Raw genomic sequence first — 21,301 nt, 5'->3', positions numbered from 1 at the left:
TTGAGGCACTGCCCTTAGATAGTTCTTTTTTCCCTTCTCCTCTTTCTTCTCAGGATTGAATATGATGCTTATCGAACAGACCTGGAAGAGCTGAATCTTGGCCCTCGTGATGCAAACACTCTGCCAAAGATTGAACAATCACAGCAACTGTTTCAAGTGCATAAAGAGAAATACGACAAAATGCGTAATGACGTATCTATCAAATTGAAATTTTTGGAAGAAAATAAGGTAAGCTACTACTTCTCATGTTATGATTAGGAGTTTTGTTCAACATGTTGCTGTTTTCTAGACATATTTTAAGTTGTTACATCTTGAAATATATATTCATTTAGAAGCAGAACTATCAAGGAAAATAAGCTGAATTTTCTGAATCCTTGCTGTATCACTGGGGGACACACTTTTAGAGCAAGCAGCTTTAGAAGTCCCTAATCAAGCTGTTCCAGCTACAAATAATAAACATTGTGGCAGTAAGTTTCTTGTTGATACAGGAGGTTTCAAGTTTGCAAAACCATATTTTTTTTCCAGATTACCATATTTAATGGTTAAATGAGTCACACAATTACTGATTTAATATTCAAAGTAATATGTACATTTGGCAACATTTTCATGGAGGTTATGTACAAAGAAAGCAACAGAACTATGAAGAGGCTTCTTCAAAATTAAGCTTTCTTTAAGAATTTGAACTCAAGAGGTACTACTTTCTATAACTAATGCCTTTATAATTTCTTAATAAAAAGCAGGACTCTTGAACTGTTGGTTTGAAGGGTGGGGGTTTTTTTCCCTGTAACCGTTTATTTCAACCCTACCATTTCATCCATACCCTCTTAATGATGGGATTCTTACCCTTCTTATTCTACCAGGCAAAAATAAAGCTGCCATACAAAACTTTAAAACTGTCCTTTCTTTGATAAATACGTCCTTTAAAATTGTCTCAAATTAGATGTGAAAATTATGGTCTTTCAGGATCTGATTTTTTGTTCATACTCATGGTAAATGAGATGGTTATAATCATGTGTGTTGTAATCATATTCAATCCTTCAGAGGAAGAAAAAGATTATTAAAACTTACATAGGAGATAGTTGTCAGTTTTTCCAGGGTTAACATTGTCAGTGGGTTAGCATTTTCAGTATGGGTTGTTCAACGTATTTTAAACATTTGAACACAGGTAACAAGAGCCTGTCAAAGAATATATGAGTGCCCCCAGATTACAATAGCAAACCATGGTCCCTGCCTGGAAGGAGGAAAGTTTAAAGGAAAAATCATAGGGACAAGTTAAACGAATTAAAATAGATTATTATTTTGTATTCTTAAATATATTTTCACATAGTCAGTTGCATCAGCTTCTTAGAATAAAGATGGGGCTCAGGGAAGAAACATGAACCATGAACAGATGATAAGAAAAAGGCTGAGAAAATAAGCAAACAAATATATGCGTAAAACATAGCTCCTGAGTACTGTTCCTTCATACAGGCATCTGCTTTAGGACTCCCTGGTCTGGAATTACATAGCCATCAAAAGTTGGCTTTATGATGGACCAGATCATCAGGTGACTAAACTGGTATTGGCCTGACTTTATTTCTGGTTCTTGCTGAAAAACTTTGAAAAAGAAAAGTATTGAAAACATTCTTATTGAAATTAATTTTCTTCAAGAAGCTGAATTCTAATCTAAATACTGATATTGATTCTTAAATTAGAAAATGCTCCTGAGAGCTGGGTTTTAAAACTATGTGAGGTTGAAAACAGGGATGCTGAAGGTGTCTTCCTACTCTCCCTGCCTTTTTTTTCTTCTTTTGGTAAGTTATTTGCTACCACTACAATGTACCTCTGTTAAAACGGTTTAATTCTTCCAGCTCATATCTGTACAGGAATTCTGATGCTTAAGTTCAAATTAGTTTAAAATAGGACTTACCCTGTTTCCTCATGGTTTCCATTATCTATATAACATACTTAACAATTTATGTTTATATGTATAGGAAGGCTTCAGAGCCAAAAGCGTTTTATTTCCTTCTTGTACAAAACATATTTCCATAATTTTTTTGAATTAAATTAGATAGTTTAGGAAACACTGAACAAGTTGTCTCCCTAGTGACAGTCTTGAATTAGACCAAGCATCCTGTTAGCAGTCACAGCCTACAAATTGTTTCTGAAAGAGATTGTTTTTTCCTTCCTGCCTTTTAGATTAATGCATTAGGGAATCTCACATGCCTAAGCCTTTTTATCAGTGGTTGACATTTCTCAGTTTTGACACTAGAGGTGTAAAAATATTTACTAAAGGGTGTGTGTAATTTTGTTCCCAAATGAGCTATAGAAAGGACTTCCTTTACACTTAAATTCTGGCTTAAATATAATTATCTGCTGAGAGCTTTTCTGAGGTAAGCTTTATCTTTTCTGTTTATTGTATAAGATGACATTTTGTCATCATGGGAATAGTTTGAAGGGAGTGAAGCAAGTAGCTTACCCTGTAGTGTAGGAGTAGCAGGTAGGATGGCTTGTGCTTGCCTTGGAGAAGAAGGGCATAAATTGATGGAGAAGCAGTGGAAAGGGAAAGTGATGTGTTGCTGTTTTCATCAGGGTCCCTGCTCTGAGGCAAGAGCAGCAGTGTATGAACCTTGCTCTGCAGTGGCCTTGGACAGAAAAGCTCAGTCTGTGGTTTTCCAGTCTTTTGTTTCCTGTGGCTGAGAGTGCTGGCACAGAAGCATTGCCTTTTACACTTCAGCTGCCTTTCTAAAAGAAAAAAAAGAAAAAAAAAAAGTGTAAGAAGGGAGCAGGATTATCAACAATTCTGTGCTGTCTGCTCCTGGTGGTGTATTTCTGTGAAGGACTTGTTCTCAGCATAAAGTGAGCATTCAACTTTTTATAAGGGCTGTAGGTGAACAGAACTTTGTTTTCTGAGCAAATACACTCTTCTTCATCCCTTGATGAGAATCTGTTTTAAAGAGAATAGCTACTGGAGGAAAGAGAGTATTTGATATTCCAGGAGGAGCAGAAAAAGAGATGAGGAGAATCTTTGCTGAGTTCCCGTGCAACACTGGTTGGTAGGACTGAGATGGGTCCCAGTGTGGCTGTCAGATAACATTTCTTAATTAAGTGCAGAGATCAGATATAGAGCAGAATAAACCTGAAACATCCTTTTAGTTCAGGTTTTCCCTGTTCTTGCTGTTCATGGCAGCATAAATCCATTGGTTCAGTCAGGAGCAGTTCAGCTATCAGCAGTGTGTTCCTAGTAAATGAAGAACCTCTGAAGCCAGTTTAACTGGCTGGTGGGCTCCAGTTGGTCTGTGTTGCTGCAAATGTCACCTAAGAACCCGTAATGCAGATGGCCCTATCTAGGTTTTCCCTATATGGGGAAAAGGCATCACATGGTTGCAGTCTCTTTGTGCCCGTTTTCCTCAGTTCATATGCTAATACTTCAATTAAAAGCCCTCAAAGGCTCAGAGAGCTGTATTTACAGTAAAGCTGGAATTGCAAGTTTCTGTCTTTAAAACCAAGATATATAAGATTTCTGTTGATTTTGTTACAGCATTTGATCTTGAAGTTAGAACTCATTTTTCTTAATGCTGATACAAAGTTTTATTGGTGCTATCCCCAGCTGGCAGATTTCTGTAGAAGTTTGTAGTGTTTGCTAATGACTGTAATAATGGTTGCATTAAAAATCTGAATCTTACAAATAGTCATTTTTTTAAATAAGGATGATGTCCTGTTCTTAGCTTAAATATTTTTGTCTTTTCTGAAAACAGTTTTAGAAGGTTTTGTCCTTTTGAGAAAAAAAACCCTGTTACTCTTGGATGCACTGGAGTAATGTCAAATACCATTCTGTGTAGAGAAATTGACTGCACTTTTGTGATTTGTACTTCAGGAGTTTGATTGTTAAATGCTTGCTTCTACAAATGAAAGTGGTCCATGGTCCAGTGGAGACCCAGATGATGAAAGTGTTTAGACTAAGTACCTTCAAACTAAGATAGCTAGGAGAAGGGATTGTGTTGGTTGTGAGGAGGTCCAGACTCACAGATAGGAGTATTGTCTTTTTGTTTGTTGAGATGGCTGAAACGGTCTGAATGAGGAGGGTGTAAAGAAATATGCATTTACCATTCCACAGAAAATACAGTGTTCAGAGGGAGGTGGGGAAAGACAGCAATATTTAGAAAGAGCTGAAATGTTAAGAGGCATCCATGTGAAAAATAAAATCCAATACCTGTAGTATCTTCTGTATATGACACTTAAGTCTCCTATATAGGATATGTCTACATGTAGATTTTTATGCTTATCCAAAAAGTTCAGCTTTGTTTTGAGATATGTGTGCCAATTGTATTATGAAGTGCTTACTCTGCTTATAATTAGGAACAAATAGGTATACGTAGTTAATTAAAAAGGAACAAAGATTTTAACTGTTAACTGTAAAGCATGATGTCTTTTTGACGGCTATATTAGTCATATATTGGAACCTGTATTTTGGCTGTATTTTAGCAGCATACCATTAGCATTCTTTGAGGCAAATCTTCAAACACTCCTTTCCTGGAATCAGTGCTACAGCTTGGTGATCAAGAGTTGGCCTTTATTGATGTAATCTGACAATTGTTTCAAGGCTTTGATGCAAAAAAAAAAAAAAAAAAGTGATCCCTTCATCCCCCCCTTTTCCCCCATTGCCTTCTCTCTAGTGTTTGTGAAAGTGTTTTTGCAGCTGTGTAGAGAATCAGATTGGGGAATTGATCCAGGTTAAAGCAGATACATTATTGTCTCCTTAATTTTAATTGAGATCTTTTATCTGATCCAACTGACTGCATATCTCTATGAGTGATTTGCCAACAGAGGGCTAAGGTGAAATACAGAGTGGAAGTTGCAGTCAGTGACTGGATATGGGATTGGGTAAGATACTTACCCATTCCCCAAGTTGGAGCGAGATTCTTTCATGGGAAAACTGGGTAAATTTGAACTTGGTTTTAAATGAATAGTTGGGCTGTAGCTGTGGTTGCAGGTGGTTTTGCTGTGGACATACAGGGTGTTTTGAGGTGTTACACCTTTTTTTCTCTTTGCTGGCTGTTGTCTTTATATAGTGTCAGACAGTTTAAGTGGTCTTTTTCTAGAAAAACTTGTAAAGTTACTTGAATGAAGCTATGGAAAAGAAGATCCCACCATCATTTTTGGGATTCACTAACAATCAGCTTCTGAAGGAGGAGAGTAGAAGTTCTAAGACTTTGAACCTCTGGAGCCAGTTTGATAACAATCATGAAATTTATACCATGATGAGGTAGCTTTAGTAGTTAAAAAAACACCTCCAAAACAAAACATATTTTTTTCAGTCCAAATTATCTGCCTCTACACTGTCAGTTCCTGCCTCTGTGTGTGCGTGTGTGTACACATCCTTGAGCCTAGGCCTGACTGAATTTTTTAAATTACCAGAAAATTTTTGGGGCAGTTCACAGAAGGTTTATGTTAAAAGCTACCCTAATAAAATACCAAATATAGTCTCAGACTGATGAACTTGGGCTGGGAGGGGAGGTTCATTACCCCTGTTTTATTTGAGTTCCTATAAACTCTACGAGTAAAACTCTTGTAGCATTTTAATAATATGCCATAACAGTGAGTGTACTTCTCTGTAGAATTCCTGGCTTGGATTGCATGAAGTCTTGCATGTCAGTGACGAAAGAATCTGATCAAGAAAAGCACTGTGCTTTCTAAGTTTTTAAAAGCAAGTCCTTCATGTTGTTATGACATTTTCCACTTACAAAGTGTAATATTTTGTAATTAACATTTTTATAGATGAAAAATCCCTATGTTTATATACCTGTCTGCCCACACAAACTGAAGAAGAGGTCATCTTTTATGACTCAAAAAATAGGTTGTACTCTATTTGAACAAGTGTGGTTAGCTAAATCCCGTCTCCTAGATGTTACAATGTCTGTATGTGATAAATTCTGTAAATTATTTTGTAAATTTAAAAAAAAATCATCTAAAGGTATGCTGGGCAATACCTTTCTAACCATTCACACCCCTCATGTAAATACATCTTTATTCCTTTTGGTGGGATAAAGAATCATTTTACGCTATTAATGAGACAAAAAGCCTATTCTTTGGCATGTATTTGCATAAATTAAGCTGAATTATTAGGAGAAACATAGGGAGAAGACATAGGGATTCCAGTTTTCAGATTGTCAGAGCAACTTAGATGAAAATTTGGGCCAGCAAAGAAGAGGTTATCACTTAATTTTTGAACTGAGTCTGCTATTCAGTTAAAAAAAAAGTTATATAATCAGAGTTTTTAACTTTGTGCAGAACTTTTTATATATTCCTGCAGGGATATACACACACATGCTCAGCCCTTTATTCTCAAGGAATTTTTAAAATATATTTATTACATTTCTGAGTAAATGTTGCACTCTTCAGGTGTCATAGCGTGTCAAATATAATGGTGGGCAGTTTAATTAGAAATCTTTCATTAAATAAAGATTATAAGGTGTTTCTGTACTGAGTTGCATGCATTTCAGAGAAGCGCAGTAGCCAATAACAAATAACCTGTTAAAACAAGCATGGCCCACTGGGCAGGCATAGGCCAAACCTGGCCCAAGGACAGTTTTGATTCCCAGAATGACAAAAGTAGACTGTCCCTTCTGGAGTGTGCTGAGAGATGAGACAGTGATCTAAAATCTGAGTAGAGAAAACTCAATCTGTTACCTCCCACATCTTCCCTTGGGGCTCATTCAGCCACTTTGTTCCTCTGATCCCTTCCATGTTGGCTGCCTGCTGCTGGGCTCAGCCTTGTAGGCTGGAAACAGGTACAGGGCCACCACCATGGGGATTTGGGGTCTGACACAAGAGTAGGGTGGTGCTGGCTGAGAGTACACTCAGGAACAAAAAGGGTTTGGCTGCAGGAGAAACTGGACAGATGCCTTTCAGCATACTGCTGTCCATTCACAGTTTCAGGTTTCCTGGTGTGCTAGGATGGAAATGTTACATTTGCTTGACTTTGACTTCATCAGTGGGGCTGCAGCTTGTTATCATAGAGGAAAACAGTGGTGCCCTCCAGCTGCCCTTGTGCTCTTCTCCCCAGGTTTTGGTTGTTCCTGTGACAGGTGTATTTCATGACTAATTTTCACAAATCGTGGAGTCAAGATATTGACGAAGTGCTGTAAATAATCCTGTGTTACAGCAGATGGGCAAGAAATATTGCTGGGAGAAGGACATCACTTTAATTTGATTTAGGTGTCCATGAGCTGGAAAGCAGCAACTCTCTGCAAGAGGGGCAATGCATGAACTGTATACTCAGATAATGCCCTTGCCATGTACTATTTCAGGGAGGTAGGTCCATTTGGCCTGCAGGCACGTATCTTAGAGGTTTGGCATCTCATTTGAAGGCATCAGGTACTTGTAATCAAGTGTTTGATATTTGATAACATTATGCTGTTTAGTGAATTGTGTTTGCTCTGTGCATGCTGAGTTGGTATTGGCTGTTAAACACACTTTATGAAAACTCTGAATCACTTTAATGTTAAATAAATTCATATTTGCATTTCATATCTATATTTTTAAGCTTTTGTTAAATAAATCTATAGGAAGTCTGAGCATTTCAAATACACTTATTTCTTTATAACTGTGATGATGTTAACATCAGCCTCCTCTTAATATCTCTCTCCTTGCCTGCAGGTGAAGGTATTGCACAATCAGCTTGTTCTGTTCCACAATGCCATTGCGGCGTACTTTGCTGGCAATCAAAAGCAGCTTGAACAGACACTTAAACAGTTCCACATCAAATTGAAAACTCCTGGAGCAGATGCCCCATCCTGGCTTGAAGAACAGTAACCAGATCATAGAAGAGGACCCAATGTTAACCTAAAATTCTTTAAATCTGAGAATAATTAAGGGTTGGGGTTGAAGGACTGTTGTAGTGATTCTTGAACGGACAGCTTTAAATTTTTTCCCCTTTTATAATACTGTAAAACTGAATTTGATAGGAAAGTGGGCAACTTTAAAGTAACCAAACATAATTTCTGTAATTTCAAATATAGAGCACTCCTTTTGTATGTAAAGGTTGGCGGTTATTTCTGTAATTGGGATGGGGGGGAAGAGGGAGGGGAAAGAAAACTATTATAGATTTGCACTGACAAATGATGCTTGTGATTTCTTGTATTTTGGTGGCTAGTCAAAATATTTGCAAATGGAGGTTTACATGATTTGTACCAACATCTGGTGTTTTATAGGTGAATATAGAAAACATCTTTAGTAATTTTCATATGACTTTTAAAAAAAAGGAAAAAGTTAAAAGACTATTTTGCAGTTGAATACTGTAAGGCCTATATGTGATATCTGCATGTAAGGCAACAGTAGCAGATGGCTCATTGACAAGCGGAATTAAAGCAAATGCATTTTTTAAAAATATACCTTTCCATCAAAGGGTTAAAAAACCAGAAAAACACTAAAGTAAGAATCACTGTCAGTCTGAGGCTTCTGAGCACACGTTTTTGCTTTGCACCAAGTGGTTTGCTGAGTGAGGCCAACCATTAAATGTACTAATTTCATTTAAAATGTTTCTTTCTCTATGAAACAAATACCGTACTAGCCTTAAATCACAGGTATGTGCCTTTTTTTAAGATAATATTTTCCACCACTGTACATAATCTAAGAACCCTTTCATGTAATAGTTTGTCAGTTCCCAACAAGGGGAAGATGCCTGTGTAAATGCTGTGTCATTGTACACTTAGAGCAGGTTAAAGCTTTAGTTAAACTTTATGGGCAGGTATGATTTTGTGAGGCAATTGGGCCAGTATGTTTTTTCTGTTTAATTGAAAAGCATACTTTGGTAATGGGAGTAAAATGGAGGACACATTTTTAATTTCTTCATCATTTCTGTAGTCCTTAAATGTAAAATTATATGTCAGTTTTATCATAGATATTTTAAATTCAATATATTGGAGTCCTCATTTGCACATGTTATGTTGCTTTATATGTTATGTTAAGTAAAATTAAATACTTCAAATATGTTATTTACAATTGTGTGGATTGTATGATTTATGTACTGTACGTTCAAACATCTTTCAGCTGACATTCTTAAAGTTTTCAGTGTTTAACACAACTGTAATGTAACTGTAAATCAAACTTTTTAATCATTCCTCATTAAATTCTTAGCCTGACAGAGCCTTCTTTGTTTTTGTTCTGTCAGAATCTCTTGTAATTGCTCAATTACGTTCCCTAGAATGTATATCCTATGTGAATTTTGTATTCATATTAAACAAGTTTGCAGTCAAACTTTCTTGGCTTGTGATGGTTAAAAGTAGAAGGGAGCTTCTGCAGTGGAAGCTTAGTCCTGTTTTTGTGAGTTGTCACCTCTGCCCAAGAATATCTCATAAAGCAGTGCTAGGTAGTGATGCTGTCTTAAGAGTGGGCAAGTTCAACTGGAAAGCAAATCCATAGTGAAGCAAATCTTTTAATATATGTGGGATTTGACTTGAACTTCTAAAGGAAATTAAATTTTATTTACAATTCTTTCAAAGCCATTGACTTCCACTGAATCCTGGCACACATGTGATATGACGGTGCAAGGAAAGTGAACTGAGTGAGTATAGGGTTGAACTGGGAAATGCATTATTGCAGGGGTGAAGAATGCAAACCCACTGACCACAACTGAAGTATTAGGTCTTTCAGAACAGTGTAGGAAAAGGGCACATAAGGAACATATACTCTTGGTTTCTCCCTCAGATTCATGTGTCTCCTGCCTAGGATTGCTGCTGCTCAGAAGGAACTCTCTCAGAAATGGTAAGAGTGAACTTGAATTTGCAGTTGCCTTAAGAAAAGACTGACCAATGAGTCATTGTGTAATCCTCAAACTTTTGCAATGGTTTAAAACTGCTGGAGTCTCTTCACCTGGAAGAAGAGGTGGAACCAAAAAGATTACTTGCTAAAACCTGTCTGTGTATCATTTAATACTGGTGCAAGGAAGAATTACTTCCATTTTGCTCAGCAAAGCACTTATTGTTATGGGTAACCTCAGTGAGCACGGTTCTCTGTTCAACTGATCAATAGGTTTTTAAACTGATAGTAGCCTGCTGTAGTACTGTAACTTTCTTTGTCACTGCTCAAATACATGTGTTTATGAAATAATTCAAGCTCATATCTTATATTTAAAATTATATTTTTAGATCTAACCAAATGCAGAAATTTGCATCAAGAGATTGTAAGAGGAAAGACATATGAGCGTTTCCAATGGGAAGTAATTATGGTTGTCAGGCTTTCTGATTCTTGCAAAAAAGAAATATCCTGAAATAAATACTCTGAGGTTGTAATCTAGGTTTATCTAGGTGAACAATTGTCAGGATGGGGTGTTTTTGTTGTTTGTAAAGGAGGCCATACCCACCTTGTAGAGACTTGTCTGTGACAGATTTCATCTCTGTTAACAAATTGTTACATTAGTGCTTACAGGGTTGTGTGAGATTTCTTAGGATGAAGAACTCAAAGCAATTAGTAACATTTTCAGATATGCTGTTGTAGCTGCTGTACCAGAGACTTGGGGAGCTGTTTTGATTCTCAGTGACCATACTATAAGTTATCTGTACTCCTGGCTTGCTTGAAATTTGTTGCTCCTGTTATTTTGTTCACCTGAATTCTACAAACAGCTTTTTTGCTCTAAAAATGCTCTTTTACCTACTTCATGCTTTGACAAGCCCCTTACAAAGAATATTTCTGGTTACTAAATGTATCTGTATTTTTATTTGGAAAGAGATCTACACAGGCAGAGTATAGTAATACACCGACATCATTAAAGCAACAGCTTTTTCAATCTTCAAGCAACTGGTTTTCCCAGAAACCTTATCTCTAGTCTGTCTGTCCTTTCAAAAATGATCAAAGTAATGTAAAAGCAAAGGTAAATGTTTGTCTCAACTGTGTTTTGAACTGAATGGGGGGCATATTCACTTTTTATGTTTTGCTTATCTGCTCTTGTTCCTTGTTGTGGTGTTACAAGAAGTGAAAGGTATTGTAATTATTTAGCATTCCTCATCTGCAATTATCTTTAGGTTTGGGAGGTTTTTTTAGTCTGATTATCTTTTCCATGTTGGATGCTTGGTGTAAGGATTGTACTAGTCACAAAAATTTTTATATTAGTCATGAATCTTATCATGGTTAGCTCCCACCCTAAAATTAACCAAACTACTCATTGCTAAGTTGTGTCAAATTGAAAGGCTTTCCTATATTAGACAGAGAATTTGACTGCTACTTGGTTTATATTTCTCTCATTTCTTAGTGTTTGTTGCTCTTTGACATCTTTATGTTCTACCCAGTTACTCTGATATTAAAGGTAGGGATACACAGAAAACATAGTTCTGTCTCTGTGACAGTGCTCGTTTACCTCTCTACACCTTCTTTCACCAATGTCCTTTTAATTTCCACGAGTCTTGTGTGGAAACCAAATGGCCAGGGAGATGGGGGGTGTTCACGTGTTTGTCATCATGGGAATAGTTTGAAGGGAGTGAAGCAAGTAGCTTACCCTGTAGTGTAGGAGTAGCAGGAAGGATTGCTTGTGCCTGCCTTGGAGAAGAAGGACATAAATTGATGGAAAAGCAATGGAAAGGGAAAGTGATGTGTTGCTGTTTTCATCAGGGTCCCTGCTCTGAGGCAAGAGCAGCAGTGTATGAACCTTGCTCTGCAGTGGCCTTGGACAGAAAAGCTCAGTCTGTGGTTTTCCAGTCTTTTGTTTCCTGTGGCTGAGAGTGCTGGCACAGAAGCATTGCCTTTTACACTTCAGCTGCCTTTCTAAAAGGAAAAAAAAAAGAAAAAAAAAAGTGTAAGAAGGGAGCAGGATTATCAACAATTCTGTGCTGTCTGCTCCTGGTGGTGTATTTCTGTGAAGGACTTGTTCTCAGCATAAAGTGAGCATTCAACTTTTTATAAGGGCTGTAGGTGAACAGAACTTTGTTTTCTGAGCAAATACACTCCTCTTCATCCCTTGATGAGAATCTGTTTTAAAGAGAATAGCTACTGGAGGAAAGAGAGTATTTGATATTCCAGGAGGAGCAGAAAAAGAGATGAGGAGAATCTTTGCCGAGTTCCCGTGCAACACTGGTTGGTAGGACTGAGATGGGTCCCAGTGTGGCTGTCAGATAACATTTCTTAATTAAGTGCAGAGATCAGATATAGAGCAGAATAAACCTGAAACAACTTTTTAGTTCAGGTTTTCCCTGTTCTTGCTGTTCATGGCAGCATAAATCCATTGGTTCAGTCAGGAGCAGTTCAGCTATCAGCAGTGTGTTCCTATTACTTAATGAATAGTGTGTCTTACTGTGCTAATTAAATAATTATACATTCTCTGCCTTAAAAAATACTAAGGACTGTAAATTCAAGCACTTAAGAGATAAATAATGCTAAAAACTTGTGTTGCCTGTTCAGTTTTGATTTGCCTGTCTTACATATGCATATGCATCATGCTAGTTTTAGGTGATGGTGGTAATTAATTGCAGGGTTTTGTTTTGAGACCTTAACTAACAGAGTGCTTAATTTTGAGCCCAAATATAACTTCTTTTAATGTGATAGGAGTGTCACTATTAACTTTCTCTCCTCCTTTTTTCCAAACTCTGTAGAAATGAGGGATTGTAATGAAGATGACACCTTTTTTCAGGTGGTGTAAATTATTTTATTTCCATTAGCTCTGTTCCATCATTAGATTTGTGTTCAGCCTAAAGAATGAGAAGCTCGATGCTCTGAAGAAAAGCAGAGTTTACAAAAGACAAGGTGTTTTTTTAATCATAAGAAAAAAATGCCTTTAAAACAGTAGTCCTCCTGAAAACTCTCTTGAGCATTTCATTAATTAGAAATCTTAAAAAATTAACAGTATGATTTGGTTTTGTAGTATACCAACTCATCTAAATGCTATCTGTTCTAGGGAGGTGCATTTGTTGTTTATTATAGGTGGGGCTGCTTGATCTACCTATTATTAAAGTTGCCTAATACTTCCTACTGTAAAGACCAGTTTTCAGTTGTTTATAACTCATATCAATTTTAGCCACATGGGCAAAATATTTGCCTGTTGAGTGTTACATGTTTAGGTGAAAAAATCAGCTAAAATTTTAAAAGTAATTTGCTAACATGTTTTGGGAAAGTTCAGGGAGAACAAACCCACAGGGTGAGGAAAAGTGAAGAGTTTAACTTGACATCCGGACTGGCTCCCAGGTCCTCTGCTCTCCTGTTTGGGTTCTGACTTTTTAAATACAATGCTATTATGCAAGTCTCTTGTTTGGTTTGCTCTTTCCGTCTTTTCGAGAGAACATTTGTGTTCATGACTGGCAGCAATGAAAACAAGTCCCTTTGGCTCCAGCACAAGCAGTTACAGTCCAAGCAGCAAAGCGCTTCCTCGCTGATGACCTCAGGGCTGACCTGACACTCTCGAGGAATGTCCACGCTGGCTCAAAGCTGAGCGTGTCCTCTCCAGCTGCTACTCACCCTGCCAAGCAGACATGTGTGTTGTGATGGAAATTGCCTTTTACTACAGTTGAACTCTTCATTCAGTGAATTTTCAGCTTAAATGACTGGGTTCTGGCATTGCATTCCTTAAATTTTCCTTTTGTTCTAATACTACTTTTTTAAATTGAGGTGACTAAAGCAGGCTGTCTTGCCAGACCAGTAGGTCACATCTCTGGCTGCAGAACTGTGAGCAGGAATGGTGTAACCTCCACAACCATTGGCCTGGGCTCCAGGCCTGGGCCAGAGGAGGCCACCTGGTCTCCCACTCTTCCTCTGGTTCCTGCCTTCCAACACCTGAGCAGAGAAAATAGCACAGGTGAGGCACTACACACTCAGGTAAGACATGGTTTTGTCCTGCTGCTCTTTACCTTCCCACCCCTGCTTGTGTCAAGGTGATGTCTTCTCTCTCCTGTGCTCAGCTCAGAAGCTCTGGTGGCTTATTAAGTGGGACTGGAAGAGGTTTCTTCTTTCTCCCTCCCTCCTCTCTCAGGAAAGGAAGAGTTTCTGTTTCCACCTTTGGAATTTGCCTTCTGTAAAAAGTAGTGTTCAGATGTCTGGGCTGACTATTGATTGACTTTGAGTGCAGTTCTTCACCTTTACTCTTCCTGTGAAAATGTTATTATTTTAGACATAGGATTCAATCTCTTGATAAAATATTTTAGAACCATTTGTGCTTGTTTGCTGCCTTATCAGTGAATGGGACTTTGGCTTTCAGGCATCCACAACTCAAATGCGCTGCTGCCTGGAGCGCTGTAACCCAGGGCTGTGATTACATCTTAAATTCGTCTGCACTTCTCTCACACCGTCCGCTTTAGAGTCACAAGGGACCCGTCTTGCCTGCTTCCCCCGAGCTTGCAGGGCTGAGCCGGCGGGGAGCGCCGGGGTGAGGGATACGGGCTGGACCAAGGGATGCGCTTGCTCGGGAGCGTGGGCAGAGGGCGAAAGGCTTCAGCTGTGGAGTGGAGCCCGTTCCTTCCAGCCGGGCGCGCTGCCGGTCGCACCGCTGTCCAGTTCCTATCGAAAGAGTTGCTGTGAGTGCGGTGACAGCGTGCGGGCACTGATGGCTGGCTGTGTCGATGGAGCAGCTCAGCCGGAGCTGGCTTAGAGCCAGCGCCCCCGGAGGCGCACTGCGCGTCTCCGTTCGCCGCGGCGGCGGCACCGGCGCTGGGTCGCGGGTCGCTCTCCTCCCGCACGGGCTTTTCGGTGGCACAGCCCGGGCAGGGGGGATGGAGGCGCCGCCGCCCCGCGGCCGGGCCGCTGCGGGGCCGCCGCCAGCACCGCCACCTGCCGCGGCCCCGCCCGCCGCGCCTGCGCTGCCCCGCCCCGCGCTCCGGCGGCGCGGCCGGGCCGGGCGCGATGGGAGGAAGCGGCGGCGGCGGCACCGGACCGGGCTGCGCCGCGTGCTCCCGCGGGCGCGGAGGTGAGCGGGGACACGGGGACCCCGCGCCGGGCGGGGGCTCCGCGCAGCCGCTGGGGTGCGGCCGGGCGGTGCAGGGGGGTCGCCGTCCTCCTGCGTGGGTCCTTCGCCGCCTTCCCGAGGCGGAGGAGGAGGGAGAGCTCCCGGGGAGACGGGCTCCCCTTCCCGCCGGACCCCGGGCCCGGCCGGCCCCTGCCACTGCGGGAGAGCCGCAGCCGCCGCTCCGCTCGCACGGCGGGGCGGGAGCTGTCCCGGCGCCCCGGCTGCCTCCGGCGGAGCGAGCGCTGCCCTCGCCGCGTCCTGCGGGGCTCCGCGGGGCCGGGGCGCGGCTCGGCCGCCGGGGTCCGGCGGGAGCGGAGGGCAGCGGCGCGGTGTGACCCGCGGTGCAGCCGGGCCGCCGGCGCCCTCCGCGGTGCCTGCGGCGTCGGTGGAAGGGAATTACGGAGTAAGGATCTGTCGCCGCCTCTTGGGTGGTCCCGGCGGCAGGGCCCCCACAGGGCACCAGCCTGGCACCTGGTCCGGGCGGAGAACACGGCGGTGGGGCTGAGGGCTCCTCCGTGGGAACCCTTTTCCCGCGGCGGGGCGAGCGCGGCACCTGGGAGCCCGAGCAAGAAATAGCCGGAGCCGAGCCCCGGCCAAGCGCCGGGAGGTCCCTGCCTGGCCCGCTCCCGCAGGCTGGCCCCGACGCGGTGCCAGCGCTTTTGTGGGATGCGATCAGCGGGGAAGTGCGAAGTCGCTGAATAGCATGAGCTGCGTGTTCTTTTTAACCCGCAGATTTTGGCAGGATCAGGGAATGGTTATCGGCGTTTGCAGCTTCTCTGTCTGCAGTCGGCAACTAGTTGTTCCCTTTGCCTTTTGTAGTGTTTGTGTTGAGACACAGACACCGAAGTTCGGCGTTGGGTTCGGCGTTGTTCTCATGAGAACTTGGAGGGCGCCTGATTCAGAAACGTGGGCAGGGGAGAACATAAGGTGTGAGTTAAAGGGAGTCAGTCATGTCTTGCAGTATGAATTATGAAATGCCCTTCAGTGTGTCGTGCACCTCACCTGTTAATTTGTGTATGCAAACACAATCCGTATCCGTCTCAGTGGCAACTGCCTTTTTTGCAAGAAACAAATTACTTTAGAGTGTTTCTCTTACCTGGGTAGAAAGTTGTCCCCACCCTCTAACTTTTAAGTTACATTTCCAAATTAGATTAGCTTGGCTAAAACAATGAATGAGACAAAGAAATAAAATATTTCTTTTATGCCAAATATGGGCACAATTAAAACGTGCAGTAAAGACGTTACTTTAGAGCGTTGGTGCTTCTCCGGCTGTTTTGGATAACAAACATGCAACAATGAGGTATAATTTGCAATGTCTTAAACGTTTGTTCTTTGGTTCTTTTTTTTTTTTTTTTTCCCCTTTAATCCTTTGAAAAGTGTGGAGAATCTCCTTAGGAGTTAAAATTTTGCTTGGCTTCTATTACGCATCCCAGTCCCAGCGTGTCTCGGTAATCTGTAGCTCAGTTGGAACGGCTGGTTGTTCCCCACCTCCTCTTGCTGCACTTCCTGCTCAGAGGCACCTGCTGAGACCAGCGAGCAGCCCAGAACCTGTCCTGGCTGCCAGCTTCGCTCCTCTCCCACCCACGGTAGTGGTGGGAGCCTCCGCTGGGAATGGCTTTGAGCCGCTCCTCGGGAGAGGCAGCATGAGAAGGGAATTTTGAGCAGTCTCCTGGTATCTGGTAACTCGAGACCGCCATCCTCTCACGAGCAGGTGACCTCTGTCACCGGGATCGTGCTTATCTGTCAGAAAACAAAGCTGAATGCCAGCCTTTATGCTGTGCCTTTCCTTTCATGCCTTCCTTCCAAATGCTGATTCCTCCCCTTTCCTGGTTCTGGCTGTTACCTCATCTAAAGCAGTACAAGGCTCGTTGGGTTGAAAACAGTTTTTCCTGTTCTATCTATCTTTAAATCTAGGTTGGGATGTTTTCTTCCCCGTGCCTTCTCCACTCCTTTCACTAGGAGTGTCCCTTGTCTAGCACAGAAGCACTCAGGTCTGAGATCAGTCGTTTTCCACTCCTGTGTGTTAGTGCTGGGACTCTGATGATTCATCTCCTACAACTCTGTTCCATTAGGATTTGATTTTTTTTTTCCTAAAGCATATAGATTTATTGAAAGTCTCAAAATGAGGTTCTTGAATCTTGCCTAGGGCATGGTCGGTCAGTCTGTCTGTGTCTTTTTTTTTTTTTTTTTGGTGAATGTGTGGGAACCCAAGCTAGAAAATAATAATGTTGAATACTGCTTTGTATGATGGTGGAAAACTAGCTAAGACATTTTTCATTTTTAAATAAGTAGTAGGGAGGAAAAGTGCTTTTCCTAGTTGAGTATTTCTTTAAATTAATGCAACACTTAATTGGTTTGAGTGGTTAATCTCCTTCCACCACCTTGCACCTGCTTTTTTATGCCTCTCTGCTTCTATGATCATGAATTTGGGAGGAGAGGCGTGAACATGCAGAGCCCTGTAATAGCAGCTGGGTATTAATGCTGACTTAAATTTGAAACACTCTATCCTGATCCACTTTCTTTGTAGCTTCTCTCCTTTTTACCATGCCATTAAAATATTTTCCATCATGCCTGCGATTTAAACCTTATACAGGTTTTTATATATGTTTTCTATTCTTGTAAATGCCTGGATAACGTAAGGCATGAGATTGGAAAATCTGAAGCAGGAGAGAGGAGTTCATTGCTACCTGAGCAAGGTTTTGAAAAGAAAAGGTACAGTAGATGCTTTTGCGTTGTTTTCCATTGATTTCAGTGAAGCTGTGAGTGGCTGAGTCCTTGCAGACCAAGAGAGAATTTGCCCTAAGGCTTATTTCTGTGACTTGGGTCTGTTTGTTCATGTATGGTCTAGTGATGGATCTCTGGCAAAAATAGTGAAATTTTTTCATCACTATTATACAATGTCAAATTGATCTGGGTTGCTATTAGCTCCGTGTGAACCCTGCTGAGGAGGCATACTACTAAGTCAGTGCCAAATTTCTGATTTGATGTTGTTCTTGTGCCAGGGCATTACTTGAGCTTTTTCTGGTGAGTTTTCCTGAGAGTGAGTTTTGCTCAGGGGCTGTCTGTCTCCTATCTAAGTTTGTATTGCATGCCATCTTTGAATTTTAAATTTTTTTTTGTAAATTCACAAATCCTTTTTTTTTTGAGATTGCTTCCAAATTTCCATAAAATCATGAGATTCCTCAGTGGAATGTATTTGAAACACTTTAGTTTTTCTCTGAGACTTATGAATCAAATCTGTTCCAATAGATTCAGCTTATCAAAAGTGTCCAGTTTGTGGCAGTTATGCTCTTACCTGAAGGTTTGTTGCTAATAAGGGCATTTTTATTTAGAAGGTAACAGTATAAGAAAAATGCTAAACCCCATTGTGATTCCTGTTGTTTTATGAGATAATCCAGAGGTTAAAACTTACCAAAGTATTTAAAGCTTTGCATATGTGCAATACTTACTTACTGCTATTGAGTTGGCATTGTTAACCTGGGTGCTGAAGTAAATGATAAAGGACAGCTTGATCAAAACTGTGGTCTTTCTTCTCTGATTGTATTTTTGGAGGTAGTGTTAAAGTATAACAGACCAGTTATACTTTTAAGTTCATGCTCAGCGAACACAGAGACTTTAGGGACTGTACACTATTTTTGCCCTTACTGACATTTGTGTGAAAAATACAAAGGCAAAAAAAGTAGTACACTAGGCTAGACTGTTAAATCATCAGCAAATTTTTAGCTATTTTAGCACAGTTTGGATTTGAACCATGGGTTTAGAGGATTCAAACAGGGTCTGTTTGAAGCAGTTAATTCAGTACCATAGTACTGTGTGCAGTCAGCTTTAAAAGCATACCTGAATTTAGCAGTGAAATAATATTTGTTTTAATAATTTGAGAGAAATATATTCTTTTACAAAATTACACTGAATGGAGATTAATAGGTAGTTTTGACACCTACTGTGGGTGATTTAGAGGTATTCTTGTGTTTATATATGTTCTTGAAATCCAAGTGCTTGAAGCTGTTTGAAATCTTGGTGTGGATAAATGTTAAACAATTGCCCTGTGAAAGGCTTTTGATTCACTAAATTTCCCTTCTGGCTTGAAAACTTGATAGCTGTTGTACCTCAGTTTTGGTGTCTTTTCAGTGCGAGGGACAATGTCCAATGTGTGTGATCTGAATGTCCCTATTGTCCTTTGTCGCAGGTTGCGGAGATGGTTCAGTCCCCTCTTGTGCTGCCGCTGCTGGCAGATAGGGCTTGAGCGGCGTGATCCCAGCGGCTGGCGCGCTGACTGTTCAATGTTCCAAAGCCATCCAAGGAAGTAACACTCTCCCCTTGGGGGAGGCTGTAAAATGCATGTTATGAATTGTCTCTCCTTGGTCAATGATAAAGAAAATGGGGCTATTCCAGTTGCAACGGGATTGATGAGCGAGGATACGACGACAGCGCCTCAACTTTCTCAGCCTGCAGCATCACCGCCCCCTGCGCCATGTCCCCTCACCGGGGCTCCCCCTGCCCCTCCGCTCCCCCCGGGAATGCCGCCCCCACCGCCACCCCCTCCTCCGCTGCCTGGCCCCAGCATACCTCTGCCTCCACAGCTGCTAAATGGGCACGACAGCCACGGCAAAAAAAAACGAATGCGGAGCTTTTTCTGGAAAACTATCCCTGAAGAACAAGTCCGTGGCAAAAACAATATCTGGACAATTGCTGCAAGACCACAGTATCAAATTGATACAAAGACAATTGAGGAACTTTTTGGGCAGCAGGAGGAAGCCAAACCCCAGGACTCCCGAAACCGATCTTTAAAGTCTTCATTTAAAGAGACTAAAGAGGAGGTAAGAATTAAAGTAAAACCTCTTTTTTTACATAGTACTGTAGGAGTTGATGTGAATTCCGCCTCGCCTTTTTCTCTTTCTCTGTCATGTTTCATCCTTACGGCAAATTTGTCTTGATTCAAAGGAGAGGGGAATGATGGGAAGCATAAGCTCTTTGTTCTTAGTGGCACATATTTATTTTTCAAAGAGCTAACTGTGTTTTATTATTTTAACTTGCTAAGTGCTGTGATTTGATCACCTGTTAAAATAAATATGAATAAGCAGAGGGAGCTGAAAGCATCTGTATTTACTCATGTTGGATAGTCCTTGAATTTCCAGTGTGGAACAAAATTGTGTTGTCTCTTCAACTCCTGCTCTGTGTCTTTGATGCAGGCAAGAGGTTGTACATGCAAACATGTACCAGACAGGAGAGAAGAGAGTCCTATTTGCAAGAGTCAGTGCTGTATATGCCCACAGTATCCTAGAGACATCAGCAAGTGAAGTACCAGTATGGCAGCAAGGATATAGAACATAAGATAGTGATAAGGGTATTTGTTATTTGATAATTTTAAAGTTTCCACTTTCATGAACATGACTTTCCTGCTGAGAAAAACCTTACTTCATCTTCCCTGCTTTTGACACGAAGATAACCTTCCTAGAAGGTCCCAAGATTGCTGCTGATTCCTGTTCTAGTGGTGAAGAGTACTCTGTGCCGAGTACACTCAGGTTCAGGCACTCTCCAGGGAAGTGATAAGTAGCTTTTCTAGTTCTTAAATCCTCATTTATAGACAGCCTCTTTGTGAAGCCTGAATTGAATTGTCTCAAGTGATCCTTCTCTGAAGTAATTGGAGGGCTGAAATGCAGATTTAATCACTAGTGTATGTCTACATGTTAGCTTGTATATGTTAGCTTGTAAACAAAATACAGAGGGCATGGGGTTAAGAGATGTAACAGTGTATCCATATTTAGTGAGATAATAAGGACATGAAGTTGCTGATATCTTGCAGGATTCAGGAGATGTCAAAATAAGATCAGAAGGGACAAGATGAGAAACCAATAGTATGCATGTTGCACATATTGAAATTTAAGGTTTAAGAAGATATGTGTATTGTAGGCTCTGAAACCCTGATGTCGGGAAGTAGTAATTGGGGCCATCATCAGAGGTAGTCATTAACCTGTGTGCTGTTTTCAGGCTATGTTCATCTTTGAATCAGGAGTGTAGTGAGTGCACTTCCTGTGTCAAATACAGATGTACAGAGCTTTGGCCTCCTGTGTTTTCTCAGAGGCTCCCCCTTTCAGGACTGCTGTGTGATAAAGATCTAGTTCTAGTAAATATGACAATAAGTTTCATAAACTGAATGTAGCCCATACTGTGCAATAGGTAGGTCAGAGAACACCCCAGTGTGCTCTAGAACTCATGCAGTGGTGGAGATTAAAAGCAGAGGCTTGCAAAGCCAGGGATTCTCCAAGATAAAATGCTTTGGAAACAAAACCCTGCCTTGCTGAAAGTTATGGTTTTCATGCGTCATGGAGCTGATACGGTGGTGCAGTGCATTTACACTGCTTGATGCCTCTGCCCTGGTTCAGGGCTCCCATGGTGATTTTG

The 21,301-nt window shown here is 41.2% G+C and overlaps 2 protein-coding genes across 5 annotated transcripts in view; both read left to right on the top strand.

Moving 5' to 3' along the window:
* The window catches only part of ARFIP1 (ARF interacting protein 1), a 40,847-nt gene extending 31,610 nt beyond the window's left edge, over positions 1–9,237 (top strand). For all 4 annotated transcript variants that reach the window (XM_021530194.2, XM_077782928.1, XM_021530192.2 and 1 more), the window contains 2 exons: positions 54–228; positions 7,639–9,237. In XM_021530194.2, the coding sequence (XP_021385869.1) occupies positions 54–228; positions 7,639–7,794 (331 nt within the window). In that variant the 3' untranslated portion in view covers positions 7,795–9,237. The remainder of the gene's footprint in view (positions 1–53; positions 229–7,638) is intronic.
* Positions 9,238–14,768: 5,531 nt separating this feature from the next.
* Positions 14,769–21,301, top strand: part of FHDC1 (FH2 domain containing 1) — a 36,485-nt gene continuing 29,952 nt past the window's right edge. Inside the window, exons 1-2 of the mRNA XM_021530191.2 lie at positions 14,769–14,860; positions 19,086–19,716. Of these exons, the coding sequence (XP_021385866.1) occupies positions 19,234–19,716 (483 nt within the window). The 5' untranslated portion in view covers positions 14,769–14,860; positions 19,086–19,233. The remainder of the gene's footprint in view (positions 14,861–19,085; positions 19,717–21,301) is intronic.

Source organism: Lonchura striata, chromosome 4 (assembly GCF_046129695.1).
Source record: "Lonchura striata isolate bLonStr1 chromosome 4, bLonStr1.mat, whole genome shotgun sequence".
Taxonomy (NCBI): domain Eukaryota; kingdom Metazoa; phylum Chordata; class Aves; order Passeriformes; family Estrildidae; genus Lonchura; species Lonchura striata.
The sequence above is the reverse complement of the archived record's forward strand: the minus strand, read 5'-3'. Positions and strand labels throughout refer to the sequence as shown.